General features: G+C 39.1%; 3 protein-coding genes across 3 annotated transcripts; 1 reads left to right on the top strand and 2 right to left on the bottom strand.

Annotated features, from left to right (window-relative positions):
• Positions 1-538: 538 nt before the first annotated feature.
• On the top strand, positions 539-7489 carry LOC139937669 (sodium-dependent phosphate transport protein 2A-like). The gene is made up of 6 exons (XM_071932923.1): positions 539-915; positions 1037-1256; positions 3446-3721; positions 4163-4473; positions 5029-5101; positions 5496-7489. Exons 1-6 carry the CDS (start codon positions 778-780, stop codon positions 6455-6457), a joined length of 1980 nt encoding a protein of 659 aa, XP_071789024.1. The 5' UTR covers positions 539-777; the 3' UTR covers positions 6458-7489.
• A 1073-nt stretch (positions 7490-8562) lies between these two features.
• On the bottom strand, positions 8563-13469 carry LOC139937422 (collagen triple helix repeat-containing protein 1-like). The gene is made up of 4 exons (XM_071932560.1): positions 13308-13469; positions 12445-12597; positions 10374-10578; positions 8563-10105 (listed from the first exon to the last, which is right to left on the bottom strand). The coding sequence occupies exons 1-4, from the start codon at positions 13392-13394 to the stop codon at positions 9954-9956; spliced, it is 597 nt and encodes a 198-aa protein (XP_071788661.1). The 5' UTR covers positions 13395-13469; the 3' UTR covers positions 8563-9953.
• Positions 13470-15399: 1930 nt separating this feature from the next.
• On the bottom strand, positions 15400-17150 carry LOC139937232 (collagen triple helix repeat-containing protein 1-like; the record flags this gene model as incomplete). Its single annotated transcript, XM_071932318.1, has 3 exons — positions 15400-15551; positions 15805-16009; positions 17067-17150. Coding segments are annotated over 3 exons (441 nt in total), but the record flags the coding sequence as incomplete, so codon positions are not given.
• Between the last annotated feature and the right edge of the window lie 1916 nt (positions 17151-19066).

Genomic DNA, 19066 nt, shown 5'->3' with positions numbered 1-19066 from the left:
TGGATTCGTTTTCTTTATACATGTACCTTGTGGGCTGTTGTTTACATCCATGCTTGTGGATCCTGCTTTGTGCGAAATAGACGGTCCTTTCTCTATTATACAACAAGGATTTCCGTCCGTTAGTAAATTGGAGGGAAATCCGGTTATATGCGGATAGTACTACTTCAAGCATAGAGCAAGCTTCAAGGAAACCCCTTTGGGAAATACCACTTTTTTGAAGGTTACACCTCAACATCATTTCATTGTTTTGAATGCTTTTTCGTTACAATTGTTACCAAAAATACTAAGCAAGCTATAAATCAATATGCAAACAGTCAATTTATTAAACCAATGTGAATCAAATATCAGTAAATTAATTTAACAAAACTACGCCGTATTTGAATACCCCTGCACTAAAATGGAATTTTCCTGCTTCCGTTAAAAATAGAACACGGCATCAGACATGTGGACGAAACCGATCCGCCCGTGTGGCCGTGTGGCTGCATACAGATGCCTATCATGTGCCTCCGTACAGTGTAGTTTAGCAATGGTGATCATGTGCCTCTCATGTGCCATTTTATGAATGAAACGTGTAGCGTACTGCCATCAACAGGGTGACGTATAGGAGATGAGCCAATTTGATTGGTTCGTAGGGCGAACTCACACGCAGATTTCAAGAAATAATACTACGCGCTTTTCAGAAAACCGGCAGATTGTAAATGGCTGACAGTCTGAAAGGATATTCCTTTTCTGTGTTCTCCAAAACCATAACTTAGGATTATTTTCCGTCTCTAAATAATGGCGAATTTTGATTGCCCTGATGATGTGCATGTTATAATGCAACTGCCGACATCGGTGATAACCGGGCCGCCGCCCGTGTATGCCCTGCAAGCTGGACCGAGGGAAGAAATCGTGTGGGTTTCTCCATCCGTTTTGGTAAGTAAAATTAATTTTGACACAATTTTTAGTTGGAAATTTTTGTTAAAAAATTGGTATTGAACTATGGAATCAGACAGGATCTGATGGTGTCAACGTTTCACCCATCCTCCTACAATAGGTGACACCAATCTCTAGCCCAATGTCCCCGACTCTGGTTGAGGCCAAGTTTATTTTCCCGGAGTCCGAGGGTGGTGCCACGGGAGCCGAGCATGATTTGGTCTTGAAGATGGACAATGGAGTAGAGAAAATGGGCCGGCAGCAGGAAGAGGCAGTTGTTGAAGGAACTGATGATGTTTGGGCACCAACACACGTCCAACAATCGGGGGTGAAGTGGTCAGGTAAATTGATTGAGCCAAAATCTTATAAAATTTGCAGCTGCTCAACCTTTTGAATTACATACTTGGCAGTGGTTGGCTTGTCTTTAGTTGCTGCCGTCGGCAGGAGGGTTACGTTATCGCAACTAGCTTGTCTTGTGAAGAAGCATAGAATTATATCCAATATCATTCAGTTTAAAAATAAACGGAAATTGAGAACGGGAAGCTGGGTATGGTAAACGCCTTCATCAAATTAGTTTTACCATTTCACATGTTTCAACGATTGTTCAAACACGAATTTATTCTACCTCCATGCTTCTACTTAAATTTGCATGACATCAAATAATGACCAACTGACCTGTCGATGTCACTAATTTGTTTTAAAATATGCCATGGTGGGACAATTAATATGTGTCCATTAGTTTCTTTTCACCCTCTCGTCATGCTCGTTGCAAAAATAACTAAAGTTCGGTTTTTAATTACACAAAATTTAAGTTTCCAACCAGGAAATACTGAAAGAGAAAGTGAAGTTATAAAATAAAATTTAGTAAGTTCGAAAAAGCTTACACATGGCACTTGTCACTGGTACAGTTGACGCAAGCAAAAACACAAGAGAAACTCGGATCAGACACTATAAATAGGAAGTTATTGAATACCTACTTTGAAAACTTGAAATCAAAATGTCGTTTGTCCTATAAAAAAAAAAGAGTTCCATTTCTCACTTTGCTTTGTTACACTAGCTCTAGTTGCACTTTCACTGCACAGCGCTGCTAGTGGTGGCAGATAACGTGCCATGTGCTTTTTGCCGTACGATCATTTTGTTCACGTGTAGCCCTCATGGCATATCACACCACACACTAACCGCAATTTGACCCCAAGCATATCCGGTAGTACCCTGACGTAGTAAAGCCGTTTGTCTGTATTCTCTGTCTGAATGAAATGTTTTCTGACTAGTCATCATCATGCGTCACATACTACGTAGCTAGTTCGGCCATAGAGTAAGGTTCGGCGAATCACTCAAGTCGTTTTTTTTATGCCACTTCTATTTAAGCGTTTTTCTTCTGTTTTTTCTTTGGTTGAATGAAAAATCTTCCTTTAAGAAAAACAATATTTTGAACAGAGGAAATGGTAGAATTGTTGTTTTGCAATTTGAGATATATTTTTTTTTTACCTGCTTGTTGTTATAGTTAGAGTATCATTTTTATAGAAAATGATATTATTTTTATAAATTAACTCATTTTGCTGCCAATTTTTATAGGGCATTCTCATATCAGAATATATTTCGTTGCTCAACCAATCAAATCAACAAGCACCTTGGGGGGGGGGGGGCGTGCAGTATTTGAATTTAGAAAGAAAAACAATAATAAGCAACTTAAAGAAGTATAAACAAATGTATGTGCCATGAACAGTATCTGTTGGTAGCACTCGATAACAAAAATATTTTCTTAGTTTTGTTTTTAATATGAGGCCATTTTACACTTACTTTAAAGCCATTGTACCCTTTCGGTACAGAAAAAAAAAAAGTTCACAGATTTACAAATAACTTACAGGGTTTACAGAAGGTAGTGGTGAAAGACTTCTCTTGAAATATTATTCCATGAAATGCTTTACTTTTTGAGAAAACAGTAAAACAATATCAATTCTCGATAGCGAGAGTTGCGGATTTCTTTTAAACACATGTCATGACACGGCGAAACGCGCGGATACAAGGGTGGGTTTTCCTGTTATTTTTATCCCGACTCCGATGACCAATTGAGCCTAAATTTTCACAGGTTTGTTATTTGATATATAGAAGTTGTGATACACGAAGTGTTGGCCTTGGACAATACTGTTTACCGAAAGGTTCCAATGGCTTTAATAAAAAGCTTGTAACTACTCTCTGAGTTACTACTCTCTGAGTGATGATTAAAATAGTAAATTTACAAATTACCAAAATTGTAAAATGTTTGGCTTCAGAACTCTGAGTCTTATGAAAATATTCTGTTTTTCAATGATGATAAACACATGCCAAAGGGCAAACAAAAACATGTTTGAAAGAACAGTTTCACAGATGTTTACAAAGAAATTGGTCATAAAGAATTATACAAATGAAACCACAAGTAGTTTACTTTACTTATTTGTGGGATTTTTTTATTTTGATGTGGTTAAATTGTCTGAATGGAAGGATGTGCCTAATAACTTTGTATTCTTTTTGTTTATTTATCAATCAACAGAGTTGACAACGGGTGGAAAGGTGCACCGCATCATCGTTGATTGGAGCGTCAAACCCATCTCCATCATAGCTCTCCTCTATTTCTTCATCTGCTCCTTGGACCTGATGAGTTCTGCCTTCCGTCTCCTCGGTGGCAAAGAAGCCGGAGAGGTTCTTGGAGAGAGTGAGCTGTTGAACAACCCCATCTGTGGTCTGATGATCGGCATCTTGGCTACCGTCTTGGTTCAGAGCTCAAGTACCTCTACATCCATCACTGTATCCATTGTTGCTGCTGGAAGTAAGTAGTACCTCTCTGTCCTTTTCTCTACAGGTTTTACAGATATTCATGTAAATCTTCAAACCTGATACTTCAATGAGGTAGTTGCCTCTCGTCATTGCCTAGGTGCCCCTTGAAATGTTCCAATTGAGTTTATGATTTCCTTACAGAGGAAACGCCTTTGTGCCCCTTGAAAAGTCCCACTAGAGATGAACAATTTCCTCATAGAGATGTCCATCACCAAAGAAAAAAACGCCTTGTTGCCCCTTGCCCCTTTCAAAAACAGCATCAGGCCTACATCTTGATTCAAGAACGCACGTGTTTCAGAAAAATATTTACTGGCGATTCTATGTAGAAATTTTCCAATGTCCGTTGATCAGAAGTTTCTTGATTGGGAAGGGTCCACGTAAAGTCAAACTTTGAATAAATATTTTAGTTTTTTCCTGCTCCTTTCTTTGACAGTTTTGGAAGTTCAGCCAGCAATCTTCATCATCATGGGCGCCAACATTGGAACCTCTGTAACCAACACCATCGTCTCTCTGACTCAATCCGGGGACCGAGACGAGTTTCGACGTGCCTTCGCTGGGGCCACCATCCACGACATGTTCAACTGGCTGTCCGTAATTGTCCTACTACCTCTAGAAGTCTCAACGAGATACCTGTATCATCTGACCAGTGCCATTGTCAATGGGTTCAATATCAAGGGCACTGGTGGCGCCAAAGTAGAACTGCTGAAGGTGTTGACTAAGCCCTTCTCAAAGCTGTTCATCAATGTAAGTATACTATGTCAAAGTTCAAAATTAGCAATATCTCGATTGCCAACAGCATCGACCGAGTCAAATCCCTTCTTTATTAATCCACCGGGCGAGTCGAAAAATTGTCCCATGTCACAGTGTGGTAAAGTTCCAAAGAGATATTGTTTTTAATTTCTTAAAGTGGTTTGACAAGTCTTGGTATTGGCTAGATTTAATGTGGCCGTGATCGTTGCTTACTGTATTCACAGCATGCACACAACATGACAGTTGCTGCATCCGGGCCCAATTTTATAAAGCTGTTAAGCAGAAAATACTGCTCGGCCAAGAGAATTGTTGTTTAGCAGGACCACGTTACCAGCCAAAATACCTTGCAACGTAATGTCTGTGACAAGTGCTATGCCAATTTTTGCTTAGCAGAAAAACAAATTGCACTATGTCATGCTCTGGCACTTCCAATAGCAAATGTGTCTCTCATGAAAAGAAAATCTCAAAGTGAACTCTCTTTTGTAATGTTTTTCTCAAGTTGAAAGTTCATGTTAGTTAATGTTTTTTTCATGCATTTTCTCTCAACAGATTGACAGCAAGGTTGTGAGCAAAATAGCGACTGGGGAGCTGAACGCTACCGATGCCAAGTTACTCAAAAAAGGTAATGCTTCATAAAAAAAAATTCTCAATGAAAGTTTGTAAGGAAAACGGGAATTTATTTTGAATGTTTGTTCTTATAACTTGTTTTCAATACAGAAATTCGACCTGAAATTTAAAAGAATTGGACATAATTTTAGATACTTTGTTAACTGTAAAACCAGAAAATTCTAGAACTGATTGATTTTGTTCTACTTCAGAATAATGTAAATTCTCTTCGAGTAAAACAAAAATACAAACCCAAATTGTATGAAACTAACCGATGAAGCTTTTTCATATAGTAACTAGACTTTTTATGAGTTTAACAACAAACATTTTTCTTTTTGAACTAACTTGCAGGTCAATGTTTTACCACGACTCACTCTCTTAATTTGATTATTTTTCAATTTGCCTTGCAGGTGAGTACTTGTTCAGATATATAGCAGACGCTGGTTTGTCCGAGAGAGCCGTTGGAGGTCTTTTACTTCTCCTGTCCCTCATCATGCTATGTACTTGCCTCGTCTTGATGGTCAAACTTCTCCACTCCTGTCTGAAAGGACGAATTGCCGGAATCATCCAGAACACCATTAACTCGGATCTCCCTGGTCCCTTCAAGCATCTTACTGGTGTCTTGGCCATCATCGTTGGTGCTGGCATCACCTTCATCGTGCAGAGTAGTTCCGTCTTCACATCGGCCATGACACCTCTCGTCGGTCTGGGAGTGATCAAACTAGAGCGGATGTTCCCACTTACACTTGGCTCAAACATTGGGACGACCGCCACTGGTCTCCTCGCTGCCCTAGCTAGCTCTGGAGATAAGCTTGATAACAGCCTTCAGATCGCATTGTGTCACCTGTTCTTCAATATAAGTGGTATCCTTGTCTGGTACCCCGTCCCCTTCATGCGTAAAGTTCCCATCCATCTCGCCAAGATGCTCGGCAACACAACGGCCAAGTATCGATGGTTTGCCATCTTCTACCTCGTGGTTATGTTCTTCCTTGTACCCCTTCTTGTCTTTGGGATGTCCCTCATCAGCATCTGGCTTCTCATGGGTGTGGGCGTGCCCTTTGTCCTCATCATGACCTTTGTCGCTGTTGTCAACATCCTCCAAGCTAAGAAGAAGACGCTCCTCCCGAAGACGCTACAGAGCTGGGAATTCCTGCCTCTTTGGATGCACTCATTATCGCCCATTGATAAGATCATTACTAAGCTCATGGAAGTTGGCGGCAGCTGCTGCACTTGTAAGAAAGATGGAAATGCATCCCTAAACTCTAGCTCAAGTAGCACCGGACCCTTGATGGTACACTTTGACCAGTCAAACAACAGTACAAGAACTCAAAGTCACAACCAACAGTGCTTCGGCAAAATCACAACTGTATGATAAAAGATGCTAATTATATTTATCCTATCAAATTATTTAAATTATTATACATGGACAATCCTGGACAAAATGTGTCACAAATCAATGTTGCCATTACAACAAATATTTTCACTTTACTGCAAAGATGGTCAAAAAGATTGCACATATGTACTTGTCTTCCCAATAGGAGGCATGTTTTGTCGAGGATTGTAATAATTGTTTGATGATATGAAAAAATCCCTTTGCCGTTTTGTATTTATTTATGAGTTTTCGGTAAATCTTCTCAGCAGGAGATGTAAATTTTATCAATTTCTACCTTGCAGGAAGATTTTCTATTTATTAAGTGTTGGTTTCTGAAAAAAACATTTGTTAATAGCCTTGGTTTTCAAAGTTGGAATTTATTTATTTAGTAAAAGTTAATTATCACTACCTTAGCTCTGTGGTGGTTAATGGTTATTGATAAATTAAACAAACTTTGGAGATAACATCCTTTTTTAATTTGTTTTTAGTTTCAGAAACAAAGTTCATAATTTTGGAGCTCATGTTTCTAAAAGAGAATTAAAACCTTCATGCAGAAATATTTTAAGAATTATATTTATAGTTTTGCAAGTTAAACTGTTGGACCAAAATGCACAACACAGTATTGTATGAGTGGCATTAACCTTTTGAAAACTGGCAAAACATTCCCCTTTTTCGGTTCAAGTCCTTCACACACCAGGAGAAAACATTTCCATGTTGAAATTTTAATGTTTCAACAATTGTTTGACTTTTTGTTTCAACTTGAAACCTGCATGTCATTGTTGATCAATCAGTTAATTTTCCCCTTGAAATATAAATCACCCCTGTTTGGTCAATGGATTGCTCTATTAAGCCCCTCCCACTTTATACATTGGCCAATCACAGTCGTGGGTACGTCACCAAGGGCGTTATTATTGGTACCAGGAATTTTATGAAATACAGTAAACCTGTAAACTATCAATGCAATTACGTGAAATGAAAGGTTGTTATACATTGTAAGAAAGTGTTATTTATTAAATACAATTTGAAATGAAATCAATGTCTTTCTTCTTTTCTTTGTTAAATTAATACAATCTGGTAGACTAAAGATGTTGATCAACGAACTATCTTGAAACTTAGCTAGTCTGTTACAATGTCTTACCATCATCCCGATTTTACAAACTAAAGGCAGTGGACACTATTGGTAATTACTCAAAATAATTATTAGCATAAAGCCTTTCATGGTGACGAGTAATGGGTAGAGGTTGATGGTATAAAACATTGTGAGAAACGGCTCCCTCTGAAGTGCCATAGTTTTCGAGAAAGAAGTAACTTTCCACAAATATGACTTCCAGATTTAGAACTTGAGGTCTCGAAATTAACCATCTAAACGCACTCAACTTCGTGTGACAAGGGTGTTTTTTCTTTCATTATTATCTCGCAAGTTCGATGACCGATTGAGCTCAAATTTTCACATGTTTGTTATTTTATGCATATGTTGAGATACACCAACTGTGAAGGCTAGTCTTTGACAATTGCCAATACCACTGCCTTTAACATTTCATACCTTGCATGTACTAAATCAACTGAACTTCAAAGCGCTAGCTAAACGGAACTAATGATTATTGCGTTTCCTTTACCATGCAAGGACATTATGCAGCAAAGCCCTACAAAACTGAAGAATGTTTTCTGTTCATTATTATTTTCTTTTTGTCAGGGTGGGGTCTTTTTCCCAGCGGGGGCAAGAGTATTAAATCGGTATTTTAGTTATAAAGGTTGTTGGGTTTACACAGCTATCTATTTACTTTTGGCCTAACCGGGGGTAGGTAAATCTGTAGATGTACCCTCTTTACGTGGGGGAGCTCGCAAGGATTCGTGCACAAACTTTTGTGCCAAAAAAAGTGAACACCGCCCTCTGTTGACAAGAACGTGTCTGGGCGGTATTTAGACTGGGACGTCAGATGTTCAGGCTAGGCGGTATTGGGCGATTTAATTATGTCAACAACACAATGCTTTAAATTTACTCCCAAAAAGACGGGAAGGGGGGCATGAAGGCAAGACCATCGTCATGCATCAGCTATGTATTTTCTTTAGTGAAATACTTTTTTAACAAACACTTCAGTATTAACGATGTCGTATTTATGTACAGTCGATTTGTTTATTGTTTTTCAATTCATTTGACACTTTAAAGCACACTTTTAATTATTCATTACTAATTACAACTAAACAAAAATATACTATCCTGTGTCTAACCTCAACCATAACTCTAACTTTTAACACCTTTTTTACATTTTGTGTTTAACAATAAGTCCTCACCAAAGCAGAGGTATAGAGGGGACATTAATTAGTAACTACTAAAAAAAAACAATGACTAGCATAAAAAATGATATGGTAAGAAGCACTACACGGTTGATATAAAACAATTTTGAGGAAGAATTCCCTTTCTAAGGTGGTTTAGATAATTTTCCGCCCAAAAACACATGATAAACGATTCGTAATTCGTATGAAAATGAGAAGAAGATGGAGGGATGACATAAGATCTTCTGAAGGAACAGTATGAACAAGAAACGCAAGGAATAGAAATGAATGGAATGGCAACCAAGGACAGGGAAAAGGAGAAGTCTGTAGACAAAGAAGGAGATTGATGAGGGATGACATAAGATCTTATGAAGGAACAGTATGAAGAAGAAACGCAAGGAATAGAAATGAATGGAATGGCAACCAAGGACAGGGAAAAGGAGAAGAGGCAGACAAAGAAGACGATGGAGGGATGACATAAGATCTTCTGAAGCAACAGTATGAACAAGAAACGCAAGGAATAGAGATGAATAGAAAGGCAACCAAGGACAGGGGAAAAGGAGAAGAGGTAGACATGAATGGCATTTTCATGAGAAGGTTTACATCCTCTGGATAACCAACAAACTAATGATGGTGGTAATGACCTCTCTTACGAATGAAACCTCACATATTTCAAAGCAACGACACCTTATGACCCCTCGGGAGGAGGTCTCTCTACAATATTATACGTAAAGCAAAGACGCAAAACCTCCAACAAGACGCAATAAGCCTTTTTGAGATATGGCGGATACAACACTATATGGCTTGGGTAAATTTGTCTGTAGACACCCAAACCAAACAGTACACTTCTGTCACGTCCGCCATACCTCATGGCGGACACAATGCTATAACACTATAAGGTTTGGGTAAATTTGTGCGTATACACCCAAACCAAACAGTACACTCCTATCACGTCCGCCAAACCTCAAAGAGGCTTATGGCATTAGCCTTTTGATACTAAATGTGAATAGCAAATATGTAAACCTCCTATAGGATACGCTTTATGTGAGACGATAATAATGTGAGGTTAGTACCCGTGAGGCAAAGCAGGAAGCTCGCGTATACGAGGAGCAAAAACGGGAACCTCCAAACAGTGCAATGACATTTTTAATAGCCTTTTGTTACTCAATGTGAAAGGCAAAGTCAAAACTTGCTATACAAAGATCTCTGTGCTTCTGTGATGTTAGTATCCGTATGGAGAGGCAGGAACCTCCCGTATGATGATACGAGAGACGCTGTTCCACCCAGAGTAGCCGTCTGCATTACCGTATCCAGGGCAATCACCAATGGCAAAACGGACGTCAACTTGTCCCGAACCCAGCGTGTGGCAGTAACCTGTGATTTGGTTAGAAAAAAAGAGATACACAAATCAAAAACTACTTATTTTTCACAACAATCTGATTTATAATTTAAAGGGTTTCGGACCAATGGGTCTAATCATTAAAAAAAAAAGGGAAAAAAAACAAATAAAAAAGTTAAAGACAATAATCTTCTTCAATCTTCTTTTTATAAATCAATGTTAAAAATACTTCACAAAAGAAAATTGTGTGCACATAAAATCCTCAATTGGGCAACGATTCTTTAATGGGCATTTTAAGCTCACCTTCTATGTTTCTGTGCCTGTGTAGATTCATATGGTACGTATTTTCCTGATACACGACGCCATCAATTGGGATTGGTGAGCACTCGTTGTTGTTAAAGGTAAAGTACCATCTCTTGCAACAACCATGGCAGCCGTACAGTCGAAGGTTACCCCCGTAAGCGACATAGAGGGCGCTGTCTGAATAGCGTTTCTGGAAGGTGCATGTCTTAAGACAAATAAAAACATAACAAATTCCTTGATAACACGTGATATGGTTGCCTTACAGAGGAAAACGGTATTTCAAAGTAAACTGGAATCTTGTGAATTGGCTAAACAGTGTGGCAATGGACAGTGTCTGTCTCTGATCTCCATGCCTAACCATCACACTATAGGTTCCTTTAAAAGACACTGGACACTATTGGTAATCATTCAAAATAATTGTTAGCATAAAAACTTACTTGGCAACGAGCAATGGAGAGCTGTTGATAGTGTAAAACGTGAGAAATGGCTCCCTCTGAAGTATTAACGTAGTGTTTGGGGAAGAGGTAATTTCTCACCCACATATTAAAAGCCTTGTATTAAAGTCACCTAGAAGTGGTATTTTTTCAAAATAAAGCTTTTGTCACTAATATATGTGTTTTGATGAGTGGAATGTGAATAAACAGTTAACTAAGGTTTTTAAAAAATCAGTTCTTATGTTATTTACTGTTCTTATGTTACAAACTGGAAGCTTGTGCATTGGCTAAACAGTCTTACAAGATACAGTGTTTGTCTCTGATATCCCACGCCTAACCATCACACTAGGTCTCTTAAGGCACTGGACACTATACTAATGTATATACTCAAAGTAATTTTTGGCATAAAAATCGTACTTGGTAACGAGTAATGGGGAGATGTTGATAGTATAACACATTGTGAGAAACGGCTCCCTCTGAAGTAACGTAGTTTTTGAGAAAGAAGTAATTTTCCACTAAAATATTTGAATTTGATTTCGAGACCTCGTAATTCGATTTTGAGGTCCCGAAGTCAAGCATCTGAAAACACGCAACTTATTCCATTATTATCTCGCAACTTCGATGACCAATTGAGTTCAAATTTTCACAAGTTTGTTATTTTGTGCATAATGTTGAGATACACCAAGTGAGAAGACTGGTCTTTGACAAATACAAAAGGTGGCCAGTGTCTTTGAGGTAATGATTACTCAAAGTAATTGTTAGCATAAAAACTTACTTGGTATTAACGAGCAATGGAGAGCTGTTGATAGTGTAAAACATTGTGAGAAATGGCTCCCTCTGAAGTAATAACGTAGTTTTTGAGAAAGAGGTAATTTCTCACTCAAATATTAAAAGACATCAGGCCTGAAGCCTTTTATTATATAGGCTTCTGAAGAAAGCACACAAAATATGTTGTGCAACAAGGGTGTTTTTTCTTTCATTATTCTCTTGCAACTTTGATGACCAATTGGGTCCAAACATAATGTTGGGATACACCAAGAGAGAATACTGGGCCCAATTTCATATATAGCTTCTTAAGCCATGGAATGATGCTTACAAATATTCTGCTAAGCAAACACAAGCAGGATACCAGTAACATATTGTACAGTGACATGGTAAACTTATTCTGGTAAGCTCCTTTTGTGCTTAAAGACACTGGACACGTTTGGTAATTGTCAAAGACCAGTCTTCTTACTTGGTGTATATCAACATGCATAAAATAACAAACCTGTGAAAATTTGAACTCAATATTGGTCGTCGAAGTTGCGAGATAATAATGAAATAAAAAACACCCTTGTCACACGAACTAACTTGCGTTATTTTGAGTAATGACCAATAGTGTCCACTGCCTTTAAACAGCTCTATGAAATCGGGCCCTGGTCTTTGGACTTATCCAAATGTGTCCTGCAGCCGATTTCACGAAACTCTAGGATTAATCCTAACTCGAGTTAGGACGAGTAACCCGTCCTAACTATGGGTTCAATGCTTCCTACGTATTTGGATGCGGGACTCAACTCGTTCTAAGTCCTAAGATTAATACTAAGTTCGGAAGAGTTTGGTGAAATCGACGGCAGTGTCTTTAAGGGACAATGTCTTACCTGAATATTGGTGTCATAGTCGTTGCCATTGGCTGAGTGCCAAGCACATTGTCTCCAGTTGTTATAGTCTAAGTATTCGGGTGCACCGGAATCGCCACCGGATCCTTGGGGGCCTGGAGGTCCCGGAGGCCCCGGTGGGCCTTGGGAGCAAGACTAGGGAAGATGTAAAAACAAAGAAAGGAAAGCTATTTTATGACAAGCCAGACTTGACACTGTTTAAAGGCTGACCATTCAATTACTTTTTAAATATTTTAGAATAAAAGACCAACTTCATCTCTGAGCGAGATTAATGGTAACATTTCACAGTAAGTGCTGTATTTTTAATTAATATGCAATTAATATTAAGAGCAATTGCAGGGGGACAGTTTCGTTACCTTGTAGGCAAAATATTCTTTGAGTTACCTTTCAAACGCGTTACTATTATACCAGTACATTAATAAGGGTAACTTCATTCCTGTTTTTAAAGTACACTTAACAGCTAAAATATGACAGTAACAACTGCAAAGCAACCATAATATTTCAGGCAAATTCGGGTTCCAAGTCAAACTAAAGCAAAGGTGTATATACACATTTTGCCATATTTGTAAAAGATGCTTACTGACCCAAAGACGTCAGTGAGTGGTGTGGCTACTGGCTACTGAATGGCTACTTACTGGCTACTGACTGCCTACTTTAAAGACGTTTATTTTAATGTTTATTTCCCAAGTCCCAGTAAGTCAAAAAAAGGCCCGGTCCTTGTAGAATATTACCCTGTGGTGCAAGACGAGAATCTAGTAATTTAACGACGACCCAAAAAACAGTCGTGTACTTCAAACTATTGTTCTATACAATAACATCTCTTAAACTGAAAATAAGTTACTTACCGAACCCCAAGAGTCCACACACGGCACAAGAAACGCACAGCAGGATATAATGATCACAAACGTCACAGATGACGTCATTTTTGCCATTAAAAATACGACTAATTACCACACGAATTTGGAATATAACCAACACTCGCTTTGATCTGGACAACTCGCTCTCTGTTTGAGCTTTCAGTGGGTGGCAGGGTGGAATCCTGTTATCGATTACTTATTGTTATACAGTGGCTATTTTCTGTTGTGATCGATACGTTCATCTGCAATACCTCGTGGACGTAGTGTTTACATAGAGTGCTTGGCTTCAATCCAATACTTCTTATAAGAACTTAGGCAAATATAAAACATGTGTAATCATTAAATTCACTCGTTGATTGCAATCACTTTTCATATTTAACAATGATAATAATGAATATTTATATTGCGCATTACCTATCAATAAGGTGCTCAAAGCGCATGAAAAGACAAAAAGTATTAATAGAGAGAGGAGAAACAGACAAGAAGGAAGAGGAAACAGTATTAGGTGAAGGGAAGAAAGAAAAAACTCCTTAAAAAGCTGTTTGAAACAAATTAAAGTTCAATCTGTCTTTAATTAATGTGTCCACGGCGCAGCTGTTACTATATCCCGAGTGTAAACTGATTCCCTTTATCACCAGTGGTTTCGTTGTAAATCAAAGAACCAAATAATGATGTGCGAAAACATTTCCACTGTATTGTTATTATAATGTACATACATTCTTAATTATGCAGGTTTTTCAAACATACGCCCTTTTCGAAACGACTGGATTTGGCGTTGGATTCGGCTCAGGCTAGCTTGGCCCCGCGGTTGTTTTGACAATATTGCGCGTGATTTGCGTATACGCGCCCAGGGTTTCAGACGAGAGGACGGAGCCTCAGAAGCCGAATCCAAAGCCGATGCCGTGGTTTCGAAAAAGGCCATAGATATAATAAAAATGTTTATAAAGATAATTGCATAAAAGAACAAGCTGGTGGTCTCTAAAGCAACAAGAGCACCCATTCGATGCAAACATTTTGAGACACTGCTATTCAACATGCCTAAAACTATATATTATAGGAAACCGATCTCTGTTGCTTGGTTTACATGAGGCGATGGTCAACCAATATTGTATGGAACCTCATATGGTTCCTCACACCCCACCAGTGAGAATTGTTTTGAGGTGGGACTATTTTCGGTTTCAGAAGAAAACAGAACTCAAAACATGAAAACATGTTGTTATTTATCCCTTTTCCTAGCGCGTCAACGAAACTGGACCTCAAACCTCCACAATTAAACCTCACATGTCCATGATACATACATGAGGCTTTGTTCAGTATCCCTTGATCCGATGTTCTGTAAAGCAAGGCTGAACCTCACATCTCCCTAACGATACTACAGAGAGAGGCTTTAAAGACAGAGTCCTCTCTTAAGCTCACAGGAGGTACATTAGGCCTAAACCTCCCATAATGATACCACAGACAATGTAAGTAACCTCATCTCGGTGACATAAAACTCCAATACGACTTCACGAGAGGCTCCAATCTTCATTTATTTACGTACCTCCGGGCGATGACGTAACAAATTCTGTTCTATTTAAACTAAGATGCAAACCTCACATGTTAACGAGAGGCTGTAGTCCCTAGTATAGACTTAAATCGTGCTGAGACAAACCTCCTATGTATGGTGACAGGAGGTTCTTTGTGATGGAGAGGCACCGACGAAAAACTTCTATACAGTGATACAAGAGGTCCTGTTCATTTGAATAGAAACTTTCCGTACAATGGAAAGTATTCCATTCAAACTACTCATAATGCAAACCTCACACAACGAGAGGCTGGCAATGAAAACAAACCTCTTATGGTAACAGGAGGTTCTGTGTAAGGGGCACTGACGAAAACCTACTATACGATGACACAGGAGGCTATAACCATTCAAATATAAACTTTTCATACAATGAAATGCAAAGATTTGCTTCTCAGATCGCCAATGTACGATAACCAGGTGAGCTGAGACGAGACTCTCGCACCAACAAAGAGATAACAACAACCTCGCAGAAGATTCTACAGGAAGTTCTTCTCATGACGATGAGGCAATATCGATTTAGTACCCGTAAGGTGAAGCAGGAACCTCCCGTATGATGATACGAGAGACACTGTTCCACCCAGAGGAGCCGTCTGCATTACCGTATCCAGGGCAATCACCAATGGCAAAACGGACGTCAACTTGTCCCGAACCCAGCGTGTGGCAGTAACCTGTGATTTGGTTAGAAAAAAAAGAGATACACAAATCAAAAACTACTTAATTTTCACAACAATTTGATTGATAAACTTAAGGATCTCGGACCAATGGGTCTAATCATAAAAAAGGGAAAACAAACAAAAAAGTTAAAGACAATAATCTTCTTCAATCTTCAAAAGTCAATTTTGATATAACTTTACAGCAAAAATTGTGTACGCATAAACTCTCAGTTGGGCAACGATTCTCGAATGGGCATTTTAAGCTCACCTTCTATGTTTCTGTGCCTGTGTAGATTCATATGGTTAGTATTTTCCTGATACACGACGCCATCAATTGGGATTGGTGAGCACTCGTTGTTGTTAAAGGTAAAGTACCATCTCTTGCAACAACCATGGCAGCCGTACAGTCGAAGGTTACCCCCGTAAGCGACATAGAGGGCGCTGTCTGAATAGCGTTTCTGGAAGGTGCATGTCTTAAGACAAATAAAAACAAAACAAATTCCTTGATAACACGTGATATGATTGCCTTACAGAAGAAAACGGTATTTCAAAGTAAACTGGAATCTTGTGAATTGGCTAAACAGTGTGGCAATGGACAGTGTCTGTCTCTGATCTCCACGCCTAACCATCACACTAGGTTCCTTTAAAAGACACTAGACACTATTGGTAATCATTCAAAATAATTGTTAGCATAAAAACTTACTTGGCAACGAGCAATGGAGAGCTGTTGATAGTGTAAAACGTGAGAAATGGCTCCCTCTGAAGTATTAACGTAGTGTTTGGGGAAGAGGTAATTTCTCACCCAATTATTAAAAGCCTCTTTATAAGCATCTAAAGAAACACACAACGTAGTGTGTGCAGCAAGGGTGTTTTTTCTTTCATTATTCTCTTGCAACTTTGATGACCAATTGGGTCCACGTTTGTACAGGTTTGTTACTTTATGCATTATTGTTGGGATACACCAAGAGAGAATACTGGGCCCAATTTTACAGAGCTTCTTTTAGAAGCGGAGACTGGATGATGCTTAAAAATGTTCTGCTAAGCAAACATAAGCAAGATACCAGTAACATAATGTACATGTGACATTGTAAACTTAGTCTGGTAAGCTACTTTTTATGCTTAGCAGCTTTATGAAATTGGGATTTGGGGTTTTTGGGACAATAATTTCCAAATGTTGGTAATTGTTGTAAAAGACCAATCTTGTCACTTGGTTTATCTCAACACATGCATAATAAGACAACTGTGGAAATTTGAACTCAATTGGTCGTCAAGATGCGAGGGAATAATGACAGAAAAAGCACCATTGTCGCACAAGTTGTGTGCTTTCAGAGGCCTTCAATTCGAGACGATTTTTAGTGAGAAATTACTTCTTTCTCGAAAACTATACGTTACTTCAGAGGGAGCCGCTTCTCACAATGTTTTATACTATCAGCAGCTCCCCATTGCTTGTTCCCAAGTAAGTTTTTATGCTAACAACTATTTTGAGTAATTACCAATAGTGTCCACTGCCTGTAAGGGTCAATGTCTTACCTGAATATTGGTGTCATAGTCGTTACCATTGTTCGTATACCAAGCACATTGTCTCCAGTTGTTATAGTCTAAGTATTCGGGTTTATATATGATTGTGTGTTATTTATTTTTCTTTCTGTATTGCATGTATTCAAACAGAGTTTCCTACATGGTGGGACAAATAAAAATTGAATTGAATTGAATTGAAAAGGACGAGCTGGTGGTCTGTAAAGCAAGAGCACCCATCAGATGCGAACATTTTGAGACTTTTTCAGTGCCTATATAGGAAACCATCTCTGTTCATCGGTATACATGAGGCGAGATTTAACCAATACTCAGTATTGTATAGAACCTCATAATATTCATCACACCCCATCACAACGAAAATGACTATACACTTCAATTCAAAAAGTGTCTGCTTGTGCTAATTTCTTAGACTGGTTTATGAAGAGATATATGATTTGAGGCATTGCATGGTGAGGTATCAATATATATTTGGTTTGCGGTAACACCATGTGTTTATCTACTGTTGCCAGTTAGAGTTTGTTCTAAGAGAACTGTCTTTCTTTATTCTACTACCGAGGAGTAGATTATCGGATGTTCGGGAGATATAGATTAATCTCTTACAAGCTACTCATTCGTTTGTATTTCAGTGTAACGATTTATTTAAGACCAGTGTCCAATTTCATGGAGATGCTTCAGGGTCAAACTTGTAGCTTAGCACAACAATATGATGCTTAGCAGAATAAGGTTACCAGCCAAAGTACCATGTCACACCATAATGTGACTGGTACCCAGCTCATATTTGCTCAGCAGGAGATTGTGAAGAAAATATTTTCTGGTCAATCAGCTCGATCCAATTTGGCGCTAGGGTTTGAATTGAATATTGAATTGAGGATATTCATGAAGAGGTCGCAATGAAACGGCACAGTGGCGAGAGGTGGTTCTCTTACTCAATGAAGTCAGCAATTTGGTTCGTCAATGTTTTGCGTACAGTAGATAGACAAGCCTTGTTTCGTTCTAGGTTCTGTGGAAGTCAATGGCTTTAGCTAAAGGCTTTGGTATCGTCTGATCAAGACAAGCCTTGTCTCGTTCTAGGTTTGTGGCACACTCTATGGAAGTCACTGGCTTTGGTTGTGGCTTTGGTATCGTCTGATCAAGAGAAGTTTTGTCTCGTTCTAGGTTTGTGGCACACTCTATGGAAGTCACTGGCTTTGATTGTGGCTTTGGTATCGTCTGATCAAGACAAGCCTTGTCTCGTTCTAGGTTTGTGGCACACTCTGTGGAAGTCACTGGCTTTGGTTGTGGCTTTGGTATCGTCTGATCAAGACTAGCTTGTCTCGTTCTAGGTTTGTGGCACACTCTGTGGAAGTCACTGGCTTTGGTTGTGGCTTTGGTATCGTCTGATCAAGACTAGCCTTGTCTCGTTCTAGGTTTGTGGCACACTCTGTGGAAGTCACTGGCTTTGGTTGTGGCTTTGGTATCGTCTGATCAAGACAAGCCTTGTCTCGTTCTAGAGGTTTGTGGCACACAATGTGGAAGTCACTGGCTTTAGCTAAGGCTTTGGTATCGTCTGATCAAGACAAGCCTTGTCTCGTTCTATAGGTTTGTGGCACACTCTGTGGAAGTCACTGGCTTTAGCTAAGGCTTTGGTATCGTCTGATCAAGATATATTTTGTCTCGTTCTAGGTTTGTGGCACACTCTATGGAAGCCACTGGCTTTTGCTATGGCTTTGGCTGTAGCTCCAGCTTTCAGCTTTACGGCTGTTGGAAGGAAATCGCTGGGCTTCATATAGGCTATGCAGCCACTTGCGATAGAAGCCGATTTGGGTCACTAAACGCATGTGCGCACACAGGGTGCCAGACCAGACTGCACCTTGGGTTGTGCTTCACTTGAACCGAAAACCACGTGACCAAAGAAAACTGGTTTCATCCATGTCGCAACTCTCAACACACAGTTCCGATTACATTTGGACCAAAAAATGGCGTCCAGCAGAAACACATGGCAAAGAATCGGGTCC

The sequence above is a fragment of the Asterias amurensis genome, chromosome 5 (genome assembly GCF_032118995.1).
Source record: "Asterias amurensis chromosome 5, ASM3211899v1".
Lineage (NCBI taxonomy): Eukaryota > Metazoa > Echinodermata > Asteroidea > Forcipulatida > Asteriidae > Asterias > Asterias amurensis.
This window is presented reverse-complemented; position numbering and strand designations above follow the sequence as displayed.